This window comes from Pocillopora damicornis, chromosome 13 (genome assembly GCF_964200805.1).
Source record: "Pocillopora damicornis chromosome 13, jaPocDami1.2, whole genome shotgun sequence".
NCBI classification, from domain to species: Eukaryota; Metazoa; Cnidaria; class Anthozoa; order Scleractinia; family Pocilloporidae; genus Pocillopora; species Pocillopora damicornis.
Genome location: NC_142682.1, coordinates 3,653,844 through 3,671,234, shown reverse-complemented (window position 1 = coordinate 3,671,234; position 17,391 = coordinate 3,653,844). Strand labels below are relative to the sequence as shown.

At 37.9% G+C, this 17,391-nt stretch overlaps 2 protein-coding genes and 1 pseudogene across 3 annotated transcripts; all 3 read left to right on the top strand.

Annotated features, from left to right (window-relative positions):
* Window positions 1-2,463: 2,463 nt before the first annotated feature.
* On the top strand, window positions 2,464-3,386 carry LOC149035037 (uncharacterized; annotated as a pseudogene).
* Window positions 3,387-4,864: 1,478 nt separating this feature from the next.
* Window positions 4,865-13,443, top strand: LOC113678123 (uncharacterized). Of its 2 annotated transcripts, XM_089191261.1 has the most exons (4): window positions 4,865-4,963; window positions 6,559-7,766; window positions 9,729-10,298; window positions 10,797-13,443. In XM_089191261.1, the coding sequence occupies exons 2-4, from the start codon at window positions 6,575-6,577 to the stop codon at window positions 11,954-11,956; spliced, it is 2,922 nt and encodes a 973-aa protein (XP_089047387.1). In that variant the 5' UTR covers window positions 4,865-4,963; window positions 6,559-6,574; the 3' UTR covers window positions 11,957-13,443. The 2 variants fall into 2 exon arrangements, with proteins under 2 accessions (XP_089047387.1, XP_089047388.1); XM_089191262.1 differs by lacking the exon at window positions 4,865-4,963 and having other exon boundaries at window positions 6,440-7,766.
* A 23-nt stretch (window positions 13,444-13,466) lies between these two features.
* LOC113678094 (rhodopsin, GQ-coupled-like) lies at window positions 13,467-15,733 on the top strand. The gene has a single exon (XM_027194962.2). It carries the CDS (start codon window positions 13,603-13,605, stop codon window positions 14,599-14,601), a length of 999 nt encoding a protein of 332 aa, XP_027050763.2. The 5' UTR covers window positions 13,467-13,602; the 3' UTR covers window positions 14,602-15,733.
* Window positions 15,734-17,391: the final 1,658 nt, after the last annotated feature.

Below are 17,391 nucleotides of genomic sequence, written 5' to 3'. Positions count from 1 at the left end.
GCCTTATGCTAATAGATCACAAGGCCATTAACAGACCTGAATATAGAGATGAGGCGATAACAATGATTGACCTTTTGAATATAACAGTCTTTCGTGATCAGACTTTAATCTCAAGATCGGGTGGACTAAGTTATTCATTGGTTTACAATATAGATTAGAGGACAGACTAGTTATCACACTGTATTTGTTGATTGGATGTTCTTTCTGCTAACAAGGGATTTCAGTTTGAATTAAAAACAAATAATATTATCCGAAAAGGAAGAGTTCACTCTATGAGGTTTTGGAGATATGATTGATGTCGTCTTGCTGCCTCTCTCTGTGGGGATAACCTTTTGAAAGCCTCTAACAAAGAGGAGTTCATTTCTCTCTCTGCGTGAATTAAGAAATCGAGGTTTGGCTTGATCTGTGCTTTCCCGCCATTTAACTACACCATTTCCAAATTTGTTGTAAAACTATGAAAATATATGTGATTATGATACCTTTACATTGCTTATCGTCCAGGTAACAGAATTTACTGAATAAAGGTAGGCAAGAGTTATTTGACTCTTCGTAATTTATTTAAGTTCCACGTGTCTCAATAAATAGCGACCTTCTTTACAACTTTAAAAATTATTGACTGAAAATTAAAATAAAAACTATTATTCAAATTTGTTTGTTTTGGAATTGAAAAGCATTTGAACAGTTTTTTTTACATTACTTGCGCTTGCGTACTTTTTCACGGTTTTCATTAAGAAAAAAAACAGGTGAAGAGAGTCAAAATTTTAATTCTTTACGTTGCGTTCTTTTAGGAAAACATCGATGCGACAGCGCAAGAATTCTTCGCTGCCGGAGAGAGAGAGGAATGAGATGGTGTTAATGAATTTTGCATGTTTGGAGCAGGGTTAATTTTTTCCAATTTAGCCTGTGTTAAAGTTCCTTGATAAAGGTAAAATGGGAAACAAGTGTTCGATTGTAATAGATCAGCTGTCTAATTTCGCTCTCTTACATTGGAGATCACTTAAGTTTTTTGGAGTGCAAACACAATCTTGCTTTTTTCTGTGGACAGGAAGTCAAACATTGAAATTTCAGTGGAAAGCCATAAACAGCAGAGTAAATATTTCTCGGAATTATTATGATAGAGAATAAAGTCATATTGAAGATGGTTTCTTTGGTTTTTTTGAGAAATAATTCGTTGTTAAAATGTGATGTGCAAGGTTTTTTAACGCTTCTGTGGACTTGTTAGCCGATGAAATTATATCAAAATTCCAGCTATTAATAAACTGACGGTTGTGTCATGCAACCGTTTACAAAAACTTTACATATAATTCATAGATAGACAAACAAAACAAAAAATTTTCATTTTGGGTTTGGACAGCAATCGGTCAAAATTAGATTTAGGACGGCGCTTTACTTCCCCGGTGTTCCAAGGCGATTGATTAAAAAATGTGCAAATCCCATAGCGACGAGAAACTGACGACATTAATAAATACGTCATTTCAGAAGTAAAATCATGTACAGAACATGTACAGCTTGTTATTCAATCCTTGCTACCCATCATTTTATTCTCAAATAAGCCGAACTTGTAAGGCAACAGCTAAAACTACCGCCACATCGAAAGAAGAAAATGATTTAAGTTTGACTTTGAGGAGGCGGGTTTAAAGAGAACTCAGTCAAAATTCATAAAACACGCATCTCAGCTACTCCCTATGTGCAGGCTACTACTCCCTCGATGCATTTGAAATACAGTTTTTAAGTTTGGACGGACGATTCTGTCAAAGTTTTAAAAAGAGTATCTGCCTCAGCGAGTTACTCTATTTACTTTTAAAAGACCACCCATACCATATCCAAGTCAATAAAGGGCTAAATTGGTCTCTTCAGCCGCCTGAAATTGTTTATATATCACTCTCATTTGGAAGATGAATTAATTTAGCTGAGGGTAAAAACAGTCATGTGTTTACTTTCTCAATAGAAAGGAAATTTAAAACTGAGTTGTTATGGAAAACTTAAAAATATTTTAATGAATAGAAGAAAGAATACATTACTAGAGTTCTCATGATGAAAAAATTATTTTGAATGAATACACTGTTTTTTTATTTTGCTTTTCTTTTTTTGGACGACACCAATTCTTGTTGAAATATGATCGCCGCAAGGTTAATTATTCTGTTGTCTTGTTAGCAAATGAAATTTGAATCAAAACTTATAGTATTTGTGTTATTAGGGTAGGGAAAGCTGTCTCATGCTCCTGATTACAAAAACTTAAAGCACAAATTGTTGATAGATTTACAAAACAGGAGTATACCTTATTATATTAGTTATATACTGCGACCATGCCAAATTAAAATTTAGATAGAACTTTACTTAAACGAAGGCATTTCTCGTGTTGTCGAGTCTTGCTTATCTGGGTAAACTGCCCTGCAATTCAGGATCGCAAAAGATTTTCATGTTGCTTTTATTTCGTTTCAGATATTTTGCAGTTGTTCTGCAATGGAGGATTTAAATTTGGCTATTTCTGTGCTTTCCGCTCCTCTTGATGATTCTATTCATCATTTTTGGGAATTTCCTCGTCTTTGTTATCATTTTCAGGCGCTGGAAACTTTTAAATTTGAATACGTGGCTGATAGGCCAGCTGGCCTACTCGTGTTTGCTTTTTCCACATCCTCTTTCGTGGAAATATTTCCTATTTGCTACAGTATGCCTTACTTTTCTCACTTCCAGTTTGTTTAGAATGCTTTGGGGTCTAGTCTTTTTCTTGTTGTGTTGGCAGTGGAGAGATACTATTTGATTCTTAAATCTTTTGTGCACATGAAAAAAGTGGGCAAGTCTCTGATGTGGAAAGTTACTCTCACAATATGGTTTTAAGTCATAATTTTAGGTATTGGAACATCTATCATCGATTCAAAGATGTTTCGGGTCAGATATGTTTGTAATAATGTTACCATGACAACGGAAGATTCATCACCCACTGATATCGAAACTGTTCATATTGCCTACGCATTTTTTTTTACTAGCAATCTGTCTTGTTATACCAAGTACTGTTTTCATCTACTGTTACTCGCATGTGATTTATCATGTGTGGTTTAATGCTGAGGAGAATAAAGCCACGAACACAGCGCTCTTAAAATCGCGCCGCAAACCGACCAAACTTTTCATTATCCTTACTGTTACATTAAAAGCCAATCGTGAAACAGTTTGCGAGAAAAGAACGGATAACAAGCTACGAGCTGATCTCTTTATTGCTTGCTCTCATCGGTTTGACGGTGAATCCCATTATTTGTGCTTTTCGTTGCCCAAGATTTCGCCACGAAGCAATAAAAATATTACGTTGTTTTTGCTGTAAGAAGGAAGAGCTTCGTCCAAATAGCCTGAGTGGTAACAGGGTCGGTTTGCAGCAAACGGCCTCTGTATGACTGAAGCACAAGACAATGCAACACAAAAAAAGCTTCTGATGAGTGAGCCATATTCATGGCTGAGTAAGTTTAATTAATGGCAAAGAACTGGCGACAAGGAGAGGCAGTTTATTTTACATAAAGCCATCGAAAAAAATTGTTTTCGTCCGCGGCCTAAAGGCTAGTAACTATCTGATAAACGAAAGCCGAGGAAATTATCGGGAGCCAAGCGACACACTAAGTTAAAAGACAAAATAGCGCATTTGGATGAACTTTTTCGATAAGAGTAGTTTTATTCCATTTAAATAATATTCTTTACAATATTACTAAAGTGGAGGTGAAAAGTGGTGGACGTTTGCTGAATCGCGAAGTCCATCGCGCAAGTAAAAAAAAATTAGTGAAAAAAAAAGTTGATGTTAGCGCGTCGTGGGGAGCCCTGGGAGTGAGGCCTACTTTTCAAGTGCCTCACCCAGAGCTTCCCTTGGGGTGCTTACGTCAATTTTTTTTTTTACCAATTTTTTTTTTCTGACTCGCGTGACGCACTCTGCCGAAAAGGGGGGGACTGCTCCTAGTTTACTTTTTTAGTAGTGAAAAATTTCCGAGATGATTTGAGAGTAAATGAAAAGGCGTCCTATGGTAACTCAGACGCCGAATAGAAAAACAGTTAACTGATGTAATTGTTAGCTTTCCTAAAATTTCTTAAATCTAAATAGCTAGTCGGTGCATTATACAACAATCGATATGCTTGCGAGAGTTCAGACCATCGTTTTGTTTTTGCCGTAATCGTATTAAACTTCCAAAAAAAAAACTTAAACAACGTATAACTTTGTAGACGCAAAATAAATGGTTTAAACTCTCTTTATAAATAAAAACAAGTCATCTTCTCCCTTAAATCTCATTCCACAATTCTGGGTGTTAGAGTTGAAATCAACGTTCACTGTTGGAGCTTTCTGACGTTAGCAATATATCTTTAATACGCAATCCTGTTCCAGCTACCGCATAACGTCTTCGCCTAAATACAGATGCACAGCGGTAAATTCTTCATGCACAAATTACGCAAAAACCCGCAGCATCTCTTCAAGAGAAACAGACACAAAAATGATGAGTTTATTTTAAAAAATAAGTCTTCAAAGGCTTAATGGTCGTATGTTAATAGATGATAAGTGTATAATTGTTGAATAATGAATAATAATATTGGCACTAAATCTTTTTCTTTTCGCTAAAAATCCATAAAAAAATCTTCACTAGAAGGTGATCTTTATTTGCATTCCAAATTAACGCGCGAGTTGGTAAAAAATAATAAATCATATGTGATAAATGAAATACAGTTGAAATGATGCAGAATGAATGAGAGAGAGAGAGAGAGAGAGAGAGAGAGAGAGAGAGAGAGAGAGAGAGAGAGAGAGAGAGAGAGAAGAGAGAGAGGGAGGAAACTATGCATGCACGCATTGCTTGCCTACATTTCTCTACTGCAAGCTCCATTGATTGATGGGAAACCCCGTAACCGACTTCCGCTTGCTTCATCACAATTCCCATTTTGGTGCTCCTCTGTTTTAAACTAGCAGTGCAATCATGGCTAGTTCCTGAAACTGCAAATGGTGAGTACATGAACACTCTGCGCAAATAGTGAAATAGTGTGTATTATTTGGCAGGATGAAAATCGATTTGATTAAATGTTCCCAAAAATTCCAAAACCGGAAGAAGCTATCACAAGCATTCTATCGAGGTAGCGTGACAAATACTGTGTATGTATAAAAACTGCCGATTAAGAACTTTCAAAAAGACAAATCATATGTAGTACCAGTTTTAGTAATAACCAAATAAGAGTGAAGTATAGATTTCAATGTCGTTCCTTGTCCGATTGCTCTCCAACGCATCACGAAGCCTATTTTTCAATTGGCTTTTCAGCATCGACGTCAAAAAGCGACTGATATTTTAGCGTTACTTTTATCATTTCCTAGATCTTTCAGCACTCAGATACTGCTTAATTTCATCCAGCATTCTTACGACAATCGACGCATCTCAGTTGTTGTCATCGCAAATGAAGCGTATATTTGATTAGAACTACCGCGGGGGTCGCATGCAGCACCTCAAAAATTTGAAAAACAATCAAATCAAACCGATTATATGTAATATGAAGGAAGATTTACTGGTTAACAGCTTTGAGGAGATGAGATAGAGAAACGTTTGACATGCTTGTACTCTGTAAACTTTTTAGTTCAAGAACTTTTTTAGATAAGTGTTCACGTTCACGCTGGCTGATTTTGAAAAATGATAATGAGGACTCTAAATCAAATTAAAGCCGGAAAAAGTTTAGAATATTTTCAAATTCTCGCTGTACATTGGAGTTGAAGGCCTCCTTTCAGATTTCTCCTGAAGAGAAAATATTCGGGATCATACGGTCTCATCAAATGTTAATAACTTTGGTGATTCAGGAGAGACGTTGCAAATGATCTATCGCCGCCATGGACGGAAGGCTGCCATAAGTATTTTTGAATGCATGTTTAATACATGTAAAAAAATGTAATTTTGCATATATTTGCGGACTACAGGGTTAAAACTGAATTGAAAACGCAGGAGTTAAAATGAAACATACACGTAATGAGAACAGAAACAGGCTGCTATGACGAGTGCATTTCTTTTTTTATTTTCTCGTTTTAATGGTATTTCTTTGATACTTGATGTAATTTTTCACGGATTAAGAGAATCATGACGCAAAAAAGTCGAACATAAAATGAAGAGCATCGTTAAATCTTGCTGTAAACTGAAGCAAAGCGAACAGAAAAGACTAAGTGATTGATATAGGAGTCGTCTTGGTACTGAATTAAAACATTAACATGTTAACCGGGCGAACAGCGAAGATGACTGTACATAGCAAGCTAGCTCAGCTTGATTACAAAGCTCAACTGAGCCAGCAAGATAAGAAAGAGTAAGCTGTACAACTGTGTAGCAATCATTCTATTCCAGAGTCCAGGTATGCACCGGGCTTTAAGGTGCAGAAAGCGAAACGGTAGAGCAGAAGAAAACAAACCTGATTTTTTAAAGAACGACAACGGTGTGGCTAAGTTTTCAAAGTTAACACTCATTTAGGACAGAAGTCGCTCTGTCAGAAAGGAGAAGGGTTTGGGTCAAGGGTTGATAGCTATCCATTGCTAGTTGGTGAGGGATCAAACGTGGTGTTATGTTTTTGCAGTTATCTCATTGGTGAAATGGCAGCCGCCACAGACCCCAGTAAGGCGCTTGATTCAACTCCTGAGAAAACGAATTTCCAACGTGCAGCACGACTGCTGATCTGCGGAGGAACGATTACACTACGAGAAATTTTCGACAAGATACATCCACCAAAAGATCTCCCCACAATATTAAATGATCCGGCCATAAAAAGCCAGCTCGCAGCAGCAAGGATCACCAAACCACAGTGGGATTGTCTTTACCCCTCCCCAGGGACGTATGGTAAATCAGAAGATTTTGATGTGACTCTGCTTTTTAAGTTGCTACGGACAATATGCAACCTCCATCCTCCAGCCTCGGGATGGGACGATCTACCGGCAAGTACAGACCACAGTTTAGCTGCGGATTTAGCGAGAATCAAATATTATCGAAACACCGTGTACGGTCATGTGAATCAACGCATGGAGATCAGAAATGAAGAGTTTCAATTACTCTGGCAAGAAATCAGAGAAGCTCTATTGAGAATTGCTAGATCAATCAGCTCAACAAAGGGAACTGAGTGGGAGGATGCCATTGATAAACTTTTGAATGATCCTCTCACTGCGGAGGATGACAGAAATGTAAAGGAATTACTACACTGGTATAGAAACGATATAGAAATTAAGGAATTAGTGGTAAAACTCAACTCTTCTATCCAAGACATCCAAAGTACAATAGAGGAGAAAGGAAAAACTCTCGAGACTACTTTTCAAGAGGAAGCCCAAGGCATTAAAAATCAGCTTGAAGAGGAACTAAAAACTACAAGAAAAGATGCTCAGTGTGTAAGACAAGAAGTCCAGAACATCAAAGATCAGCTTGGAGATGAAGTAAAAACGACAACTGAAGAAGTACAGTTCTTGAGGCGAGAACTTAGAGAAGAAGCTAAAGATATTAAAGATCAGCTTGGAGGGGAAATGAAAGCCGCCACTGAAGAGGTACAATCTCTACGAGAAGAGTTTCAAGAGGAAGCTAAAGATATCAAAGATCAGCTGGGAGGTGAAGTAAAAGCTGCCACTAAAGAAGCCGTAACATCTCTGCGACAAGAAGTCCGAGAGGAAGTTCAAAACATAAAGGAGCAGCTAGGAGAGGAAGCTCAAAACATTAAGGATCAGCTAGGAGAGGAAGCTCAAAACATAAAAGATCAGCTTGACAAACTCAAAGTCTCATCTGAGGTCCATCAAGCTTCTGGAGGTCAGCTATTAAACATAATCATAATTTACTAAGGGCCTGTTTACATGGAGGTGGGGGACCCCAGGTAGGTGAGGTAACCCGCCTAGGTGGGATAACTTGCCTGTCCATATAATTTCTTATTTTATTTTGATCACGTTTACATGATAGGTGGGGTGACCCGCCTAGGCGGGTTGCCCGGTCTGCCAGGTAGGGTAACCCTCTCAGCCGGGGTGACAATTTGCCATGTAAACGTGTCAAGGTGGGGTAACCCGCCTAGCCGGGGTCGTGTTCATGGCAAAAAGCTCAAAAGTGAAACATGTATGTTTTAAAACTTTGTGCATTTCCTAGCCGTCTCATGGCAGAAATCACCAGAAACCGCAATGGACACACAAGGAGTGTAAAATGTTCACACTTCGAAATATTTAGCGATGTGAATCGACCATATTTGGTTTCCCAACTATTCCGTATAACGTATTAAGTCAACGGTTCCTCGCGAAACCAAACACCGCGTAATACAACGCGTGACGCTTTCATGAATAAATACAGATGTGTCCGGGAATTCATCTTTCGTCTTTTTCGAGATGTGAGCTTGGGACGCCCCTGCTCAAACTCTTTGGTTGCAAGCGCAACAACAACCTTAAGAAACCTCACCCTAGCACCCCGGGGTTATAAGATTGCACGTAAACGCGTTTTCTTTTTGGACCATGGCTAGGCGGGTTACCTCACCTATCTGGGGTCCCCCACCTCCATGTAAAGAGGCCCTGAGTCCTGTAACATCAAAAGATATATTACACCCATTTTGAAATCATTGGTGATCCTTGCAATCTGATTAGCTCTCATCGGTGTGATTTGTTCATAAGACAACTCTTGCAATATTTTACAGACCAGCTCGGTACTGGATCGATAAATTATTTCTCAGTAAAGGGCTATTCTGTTTATATGATAAAAAAAATAATACATGGTTGCTTGTAGATATGAAATTTATCTTCTCGTGTTCAACTCGACATCTCACTCGTTCGCTGCGCTCACTCGTGAGCTTTCGATTCAGACACTCGTAGAGAAATTCCATATGTATTCGCGCCCACAGACTATTCTCTATGTATTTGAGCTACTGAATTTTACAATTTCAAAATGGATGTAATGAAGTGGTAATTGAAATTCGTCTTGGGCAATGTTGGTCTTAAATCATACTTGTGATTTCAATCATCCCTAAGATTTCAGACCAAAATTCACTCCATTCACTCAATTACCATAATAAACATTTAGGTTTTAAAAAGAGGGTCTGGGCAAATTTTTTAGAAGTTAAAGTTTGTTTACTTATTTATGGCTAACCGAACTTGCACGAGTCTGTTCCCTCGAAGATCACAAAGTTAACATACATTTATCCTAACAACCTCAAATTAGCTTCTTTGACCATTTAATCCACACATTTTCTGAAAGGGCCCGAACGTTGCCAACTAACGGCTCGACAATATCGTTTTGCGGGTTTAAATACTAATGAAGTGGTACAAAATTTCTTGTTCCCGGTCCGAAAAAGTTGAACCGGCGGCAAAAGTCTATGTGCAATTACCCACCAATTGTTCGTGTACGATGTCAGTGTGAAAACTGTGATAAAACGTTTCGGTACAATTCCATGTCGCACAGGAATCATTTGGTCTCAAGTCTCCTCTGTTCAACCAAACCTGACTTGAAGCTTATTGAAATTTAGAAACTAAAATGTGTAAGAGCGCAGATTCATATTTCAGTCACTGTCAGTTCACATGTTCCAACTCGCAGACACGAACTTTATGCATTGCGTGATCAGAGTTTGGAAATCACTGATTGAAATTATCAGCTCTTAAAGCGTGGTAAAGTTTAAGTATCGGAAAACACGTCTGAGATCAACGGTACCATTTAAAAGTAAGAGGGCAGAGGCTTGAGTTGCCACATCCCTATCGTGGTACCTGAAGTAACATTGGTTGATGAAACTTTTTATCCAAATAGTTCAGCTTCAAATGCGGATTGACTGTAAGACCATCAAAGAATCTCCAGTACCTGGAGCCTCAGGTTTGATGGTGCTAACATCTGAGGGTTCTGATATCGAGAGGAAAACAGTTGTAGGAGTTAAGCATAATGAAATGGCTCCTACTGCATCATCGCTTCAACAAGAAAATGGAAGTACAAGAGGCTCTGAGGCAATGAGGATTGGAAGTGACTGTTTACCTAGTTCTGAGGAGGTTCTGAATTTCATCGCACTCAAGTATTTCAAGGAAGTTGATGCATCCAGCCCGCATGAGCGAAATGAGTTTCTGCAATATCTCAGGGATGTGCGCAAATTGCTGCTTGTTGACATTAAAATAGGAAGCATTATTATAACAGTGGAATGTAGCTCTTTGCAGGTATTAGACGAACTGTGGGATGACCATTACACGGGCCATCTCAATGAGATGGCACAAAAACATCTTGTCACAGAGGAAATTCTAAACAAGTTTGGTCTCGTTGAGGTGCAGTTATCGACAACGATTCGAGAAGAGGAGTATAGAGCCGCTCAAGAGTATTTCATGAAATGCTCAGGTTAGTGTAGAAAGCTGTTTCAAGTCGATTTCCAGAAGAAGCATTCGACAAAATTTATATACAATTGTCTCGCGCGTCGCATAAAACGTCAGCTTATTTTACAAACGTAACTAGCATTAGCACGCTTACTCTCCCATGATCGAATATTGCGTTTCTGGCTATTTTTGGTACAAATCGAGTTATTAGTATATGATGAAAAACGCATTTCAAACGCAAAGATGACCTAATATCGAGACAACCGGACAAGCTCATAACATTTAAAATAAGATACAATAGTGGGCTGTTCAAAAGGAAACAGTGTGAGAGATTGTAATGTTCTTTCTACGGTTTAGCTTTCGACTATAGGTGAATTCCATAGTGAATTATGCCGATACTTCATTTTAAACCCTGCTGGATTGAAACTTCATCCTTCCCACCAGATTTCAAAAGAAATTCTAGTGACTCCACCAAAATAAAGTTAAATTTAAGTTAATATTGGCTTGAATAATTTATAAATAGTCAATGATGCAAAACCGAGAGGGACGACCCTGCCATACGGCAAAGAGCACGTTGATGTCGCGGATGCTCACAGTAGCTTGAGTCCCACAAAGCCAAAGTTCTTGGGGGATTTTCAACAGGTTCAGGAGCCTTATGAACGTCCTTTAGACAGTCAGTTGAAAATACTTGGACCCGGACATGTAGATGTCGCCATCGCTCACCATAGCTTGGGTAAAGTACACATCGACTTGCGTGATCTGCAACAGGCCAAAGACCATTACGAACGTGCTCTAGACATTCAATTAAAAAAGCTTGGACCTACGCATGTTGATGTCGCGCGTACTTACCATAGCCTGGGTAATGTAAACCTTAACTTGGGTAACCTGCAACAGGCCATAATAGATTATGCACGTTCTCTAAACATTCGGCAGAGAATGTTTGGAATCGAGGATATCCATGTCGCGCTCAGCTGCCATAACATGGGTGTAGTATATCAGCAGTTAGGTGATCTCCAACAGGCCCAGGAGTGCTTTGAAACTGCCCTGCAGATTCGATTGAAAAAGCTTGGACCCAACCACAGCGATGTCGCTCTTTCATACCATACTTTAGGTGTTGCACGTCATCAGCTGGGTGACTTGAGAAAGGCCAAGGAGTATTACAAACGAGCTCTAAACATTGCGTCTATGCTCGAGAACCAAGGTAATGCATACCTTAACGTTGGTGACCTACAGTTCGCCAAGGAACATTACGAACGTTCTCTAACTATTAGGCTCAGAACGCTTCGACTCCTGAGAAAGCGTGGATTTCTGCAGGTCGCTGTCGCACGTACTTACCATAGCCTGGGTAATGTAAACCTTAGCTTGGGTAACCTGCGACAGGCCATAACAGATTATGCACGTGCTCTAGACATTCGGCAGAGAATGTTTGGAATCGAGGATATCCATGTCGCGCTCAGCTGCCATAACATGGGTGTAGTATATCAGCAGTTAGGTGATCTGCAACAGGCCCAAGAATGCTTTGAAATTGCCCTGCAGATTCGATTGAAAAAGCTTGAACCCAACCACGATGATGTCACACGTTCATACCATACCTTAAGTGTATTACATCATCAGCTGGGTGACTTGAGAAAGGCCACGGAGTATCGGAAACGAGCTGTTCACATTGAGTTGAAAAAGCTTTGAGCCGAGCTTGCCGTTGTCGCGTCTAAGTTCAGGAACCTAGGTATATAATGCATACCGGTGACCTGCAACCGGAGGATTTTGAAGATGAGCGTACCAACCAGTTGCTCGGAAGAGTACTCATGGCCATCTGACATTGAGATGGAAAAACTTGGACCTAAGGTTGTGGACGTTGTAGATCCCCATTGACATGTGTAAAGCTCCATAGGATTTGACTGAGTTTCAGGGAGCCTTGAAGTATCATACAAGATCGAAATCCTCTACTGAAAGGAACTTCGGCTTTCATCATGAGAAAATGTCATTTAATTTATTTATCGTCAAAATGAGCCCTTTGGTTCCAGTACTAAACGATACGTAATTTCTTTATAATTGTGTTATGGTCCTGCAGTTTCCAGCCCAGTATTTTTTCAAAGTATTATTGTTTAAATTTATCCTGAAGGGGTTCAAAGTCGATAGCTACACGGTTATCTTATATAATTTGTAATGACGTTAATTTCATTCAGTTTGACCTGCAGATTTAAGATTAAATGAGGCCATGATCCTTGTAGATAAGTTGTAATTTTAGAAATTGTAGAAAAGAAAAAAATTCAGGCCTCTATATTTTTTATCTAAAAATTCATCAACCCGAACAAAGCAAAATTTCAGAGAAATGAAGAGTGTTTTGATTTTAAAACGTAATACATCTCTTCCCCTCCTATGAGTGACCAAGGCAGAATTTCTCCTTACAATATCAATACAATATCAAACACATGAGTGATGAGAGTAAAGAAAAACATCAATTTGGGATAATAAATTGATCCAATATTAAATTCTCTGAACTAACGTTATAAGATTGGTATGGTTGAAAGCGAGGAGAATTACAAATTTGATCTGGGAGTTAAAGGGTTAAGGATGTTATTGATAACCGCTAAAATTTATTTTGACGTTTGCATGTTTGGAGTAAGACTACTTTGATTTAATTCAACCTGCGTTGAGCTTGTCTAATTATGAATAGAAAAAAAAAGAAAAACAAATACTCATTAATTCTGTAATATTTCTGTGCTTCTTGCAGCTATATGTAATTATCCAGCTGCCTCAGATTATAGTAATAATTTAGAAGACCACTTAATTTTGTTTGGAGAGAACAGAATTATTTAAGTTTTTGCGTGTCAAGATGAAATTAGAGGTGGAACATTGTTGTGGTAATCTGACAGAATAATTATGGACAGCAAAACTGTCCATAATTAACTAGTAGAATCTATGATAAAATGGAATGGATCTTTTGGTTTAAAAAAAAAAACAAAGTTAGAATTTTTTGTGATCGCGATGCTTTCATTAATGCTTTCTCGATTTGTTTTTCATGTGGAAACTTACTGTTTCGTGGTGGGTTACAGAAATCTAAATAAAAGCTTGAATTTGTTAAAGGCGTGCTCACAGTACGTACCCACAACCTTTTTCTATGTAAATTATTGCTCGATAGATAAATAAACCAAACTTTATTGTATAAGTTATATATAGCAACACCATATGAGATTGAATTTCAAACACAGCTTTACCCCCGAAGGTTCGTGTTGTTCTCTCGGGTGACGCACAGAGTAAGCCACTTTATTTTCACTATACTCTCCAGTTTTCTTTATTTTTCGTCAAATTTTTTCATTGTTTTTCAGCATATGGCGGGTTCGAATCTTTTCGTTACTGTTCTTTCAATTCCTCTTCTTCTTTTCACCGTTTTTGGAAATTTTCTTGTTATAATAGTCATCCGCAAGTGCAAGAAAATTTTGAACGCAAATACCCATCTTATATTCCACCTTGCATGGTCTGATTTGTTTTTTGCTCTGACCACTTTCGCGGAGACGATTCTCGTCTCTCTTGAAGTTCCTTACTCCTCTTTCCAATTCCTTTTTAACGCTTTATTTTCAAGCTATATTCTTGTTGTTCTAGCGATTGAGAGGTACTATGCAATTCTGAAACCTTTCGTGCACATGAAAAAAGTGGATGTGTGTTTAACGCAGAAAGTTTGTACTGTGCTGTGGGTCTTGGTTGGTATCTTAACTGCGGCAGGATTTGTTATCGAATCATTTGAAAATAGGTACAAGTATTCTGGGTTTGTTAATGGTTCGAAGGACACCTCAAGAGATCTTCCTCCTGTCCTCGAAACCATTAATATTACCTTCGTATTTGTTGTTTTTGTACTCGGTCTCGTAATACCAAGTACTGTTATGATCCTGTGTTATTCACATGTGATTTATCATGTGTGGTTCAGCGCTGAAGACAAAGCAACGAATGCTGCTCTCTTCAAATCGCGCCGTAAACTGACCAAACTTTTTATCATCGTAACCATGATATTCATAATTACTTGGACTCCAACATATGGCAGGCTAATCGTCAAAGAGTTTGTGAACCAGGAAACGACAAAGAAGTCCTATCAGCTTGTTTCCATGCTGCTTGCCCTGATTGGTTCAGCGGCAAATCCTGCCATTTATTCGTTTCGTTGTCCAAGATTTCGCCAGGAAGCTGTTAAAACGTTATCATGTTGTTGCTGTAAAATGAGAAGACGCCGTCCAAAGGGGCGAAGTGGTAACAGAGTGTTTGTGACCAGTGGCCGCTGTATGACTGAGACACAACATAATACAACAAATCTGAATGAAACCTACGCTGATTCAGTATAGAAATTTTACATTCATGGCTACATGAAGTTGCTCATTGACACAGAGGGGCACTTTGGCTTACTTTATGATCAAGCCCTTTAAGTTCCTGTGTATCGTTTTCATTTCAAATGACCATCACATCGGCTTCTGATATTCACGTAAACGTCTCAGAGATCACTGTTACCATTCGCTTAAAAACACATCCGCTGCTATGAGAATAAGAGAGCTATAAAGCTTGGCTTTAGATAGATGAGATACAAGGAAAGTATCAGCCGCCAAGGGCAAATTACACGTTGTAATAGCACATTTAATTAGTGTTTTTTTACTAAGAGTGCTTTTGCTTAAAAATACGCTTTATTTGAGTGGAAAAGTAGCAGTCTGCAGTGAAATTGTGTATTCCAGAATTATAAACCGAATATGGAAGAATAATTGCCTGAAATACGAGAAGGGAGACGTTCTTTTTGCTCATTTGTTAGCTTGTTACCGAGAGTATGGCTTTTAAACACCGCCTACTGGGTTTTTGAGAACCAATGGGAAAACTGAAGTTTCACCGCATCAAGATCATTCACACAATTCAAACTTCTTCCCATTATTAATCACTGATAATTATAAATATACATTCAGAATATTAAAGGCAACTGTTTCCGTACTACGAGACTACTGACAACAAAAGATATAGCTCGTTCTGGTACAAGCTTCAGAGATGTACACCGCAAGTCAATTTTGTGCCATTTATTTTATATGTTCAATTAGTACTGGAGTGGACATGCATACTACAGTTACTAATTGTGATGTTTTGGACCACGAAGATTCTTTGAAAGTAAGGATCATGTTATGAGTAAATAAGCGTGAGAACGTAGCAATGTCAGAGTCGGAGCAATTGCGCACCTACCCCTCTCCTAACCCACAACAGTCAACTAATAACAAGTTAGGGTTGGGGTTAGTTTAGGGGAGGGGTAGGTGCGCAGCCTTGATCTAGAAGAATAGTGTTGGAAATATAGTCAAGAATTTATAATCGATTACTATAATCTGATGGTGTATAACATATTTCGTGTTACAGTAAGTGAATGGGGTGCTTTAACAAAAGTCCTAGTTCTGCTGTGAATAAAGATCTTCAATAAGATGAGAATAAATAAAAGTTCTTTGAGTGTTACTTTGGAAACCTAACTCGAATGAGGCATAAATATTTTAATAATTACATTAAATTATCAAGAAACAAAATCAGCTTCATCGACCCAATTCCACAACTATGAATTCTTTCAAATTTTCTGTTTTTGTGCCACAAGTTAGCTTAGTTGCTGCTTGAAATTAAATCTGAGTCGGGCTTTTCTAAGGTAGAATAAAGAACAGCCCCAAGGCATGATTAAGTCAAACGAGAGGTAACTGAGACATAGTGAAAAAAAATGAGGTAGGTACTGTTAATAAGTTATAGGAGGACATATACCTGAGAGGTAAATGAATTAAGGCAAGACTGATGTGAAATACCCAGATCTTCCTACTTTCCCTTTTCATTTATTTTTCTTTGAGTTTTGAATGGCAAAAAATTGTATTTCGTGCTCACGTGAAACCCTTCCTTTAAACAACAAAGTATGACAAAAAAAGAAAAGCAATTAATTAAAAAACCCCGTTATTTTAATAGCTCTCTCCAAGATGTTTTTTGTTGACTCAGGTGACGAAAGTTAGAAAAAACATTATTTTTATCAGTTCTGGGGGAAAAACTTTTTATTTTCAATTAATATAGATAGATAATCAGAAGCGAATTATAAAGCAAACTAGACATGATGCAAGACTATAAGTACAAAAGGAATGTCATATGGTCTCCAACTTTAGTTTAACTCTGTCCTGAAAAGCTACCGCCTCGTTTCTGTTTTTTTTTTCTTCCATCTAGTTACCATTTGAATTAAGGAGTTCATTGTTTTCTAAACAGTGGCAATATTTCGGTTAATCACGACCTTTTCGAAAAATTAATTAAATTGGAAAATATCACTTGGCTGTAATGAACTTTTTTCAAATTTAATCATCTCCTTTTGTTTAAAAAAAATCCCAGACAGGAAAGGTTTTCTATAACATATTTCACGATGATTTGGAAGAAATTTCAAGAAATTCCTAATTTCTACTAAAAATTACCCCTCAAAGTTTGGGTGCGTCTTATAGGCGAATATTTACCCGAAACAATTTTTTTTATCACAATTACTGGTACGATTTCAAGCAAATAAAAGGACACAGTGTTGGTCATTGACTTTTATAAATATGGTGGTTCTGAAAAGACGAGCGAAGTCAAATTTGCATAGATATGATACGTGCTCGAGAGCACGTGCTCAGTAATTTTTTTGTTTGTGCGCGTGGTCGCGTGTGCGACAATTCTGCTTTTGTTAATTAACGGTAAACTAAAATCAATACGCGACTTTTTCGCTTTTTTGTAAGTTTATGAAAGAATTTACAATAAACTTGACCGATCTTTACTCCCCAAACAACGGTGCGCCTTATAACCAAGTATTTTAGCGATATTTTCAGTTTGAAATAATAAATGCAATAATGAAGTTGCCGAATTGGGATGGCGTCCTATAGCCGAGTGCGCCTTATAACCGAATAACTGCGGTAGTTTTTTCAAACAAATAAATAGCAAGCGGGCTTATTTATGATCCAGGCTTCAGAAATTATTAAAATCTTTTATCAAGATGAAACATTCTTGACAAGGTAGTGTGCCCGTTTATTTTTACTAATGAAATTCTTGTTTTGTTTGCTTGTATAAGTTTGTTCAGCCTCGAGCGGATATTTAAACTATTAATAAACTCATGACCATATCAAAAC

What these genes read in the sequence shown, in the direction of transcription:
- LOC113678123 (XM_089191261.1), top strand. Translation starts at nt 6,575, where the DNA reads ATGGCAGCCGCCACAGACCCCAGTAAGGCGCTTGATTCAACTCCTGAG. An exon ending in GGTCCATCAAGCTTCTGGAG is followed by an intron (nt 7,767 to 9,728) that starts GTCAGCTATTAA and finishes TTATCCAAATAG; the next exon opens with TTCAGCTTCAAATGCGGATT. An exon ending in GTATTTCATGAAATGCTCAG is followed by an intron (nt 10,299 to 10,796) that starts GTTAGTGTAGAA and finishes ATTTATAAATAG; the next exon opens with TCAATGATGCAAAACCGAGA.
- LOC113678094 (XM_027194962.2), top strand. Translation starts at nt 13,603, where the DNA reads ATGGCGGGTTCGAATCTTTTCGTTACTGTTCTTTCAATTCCTCTTCTT.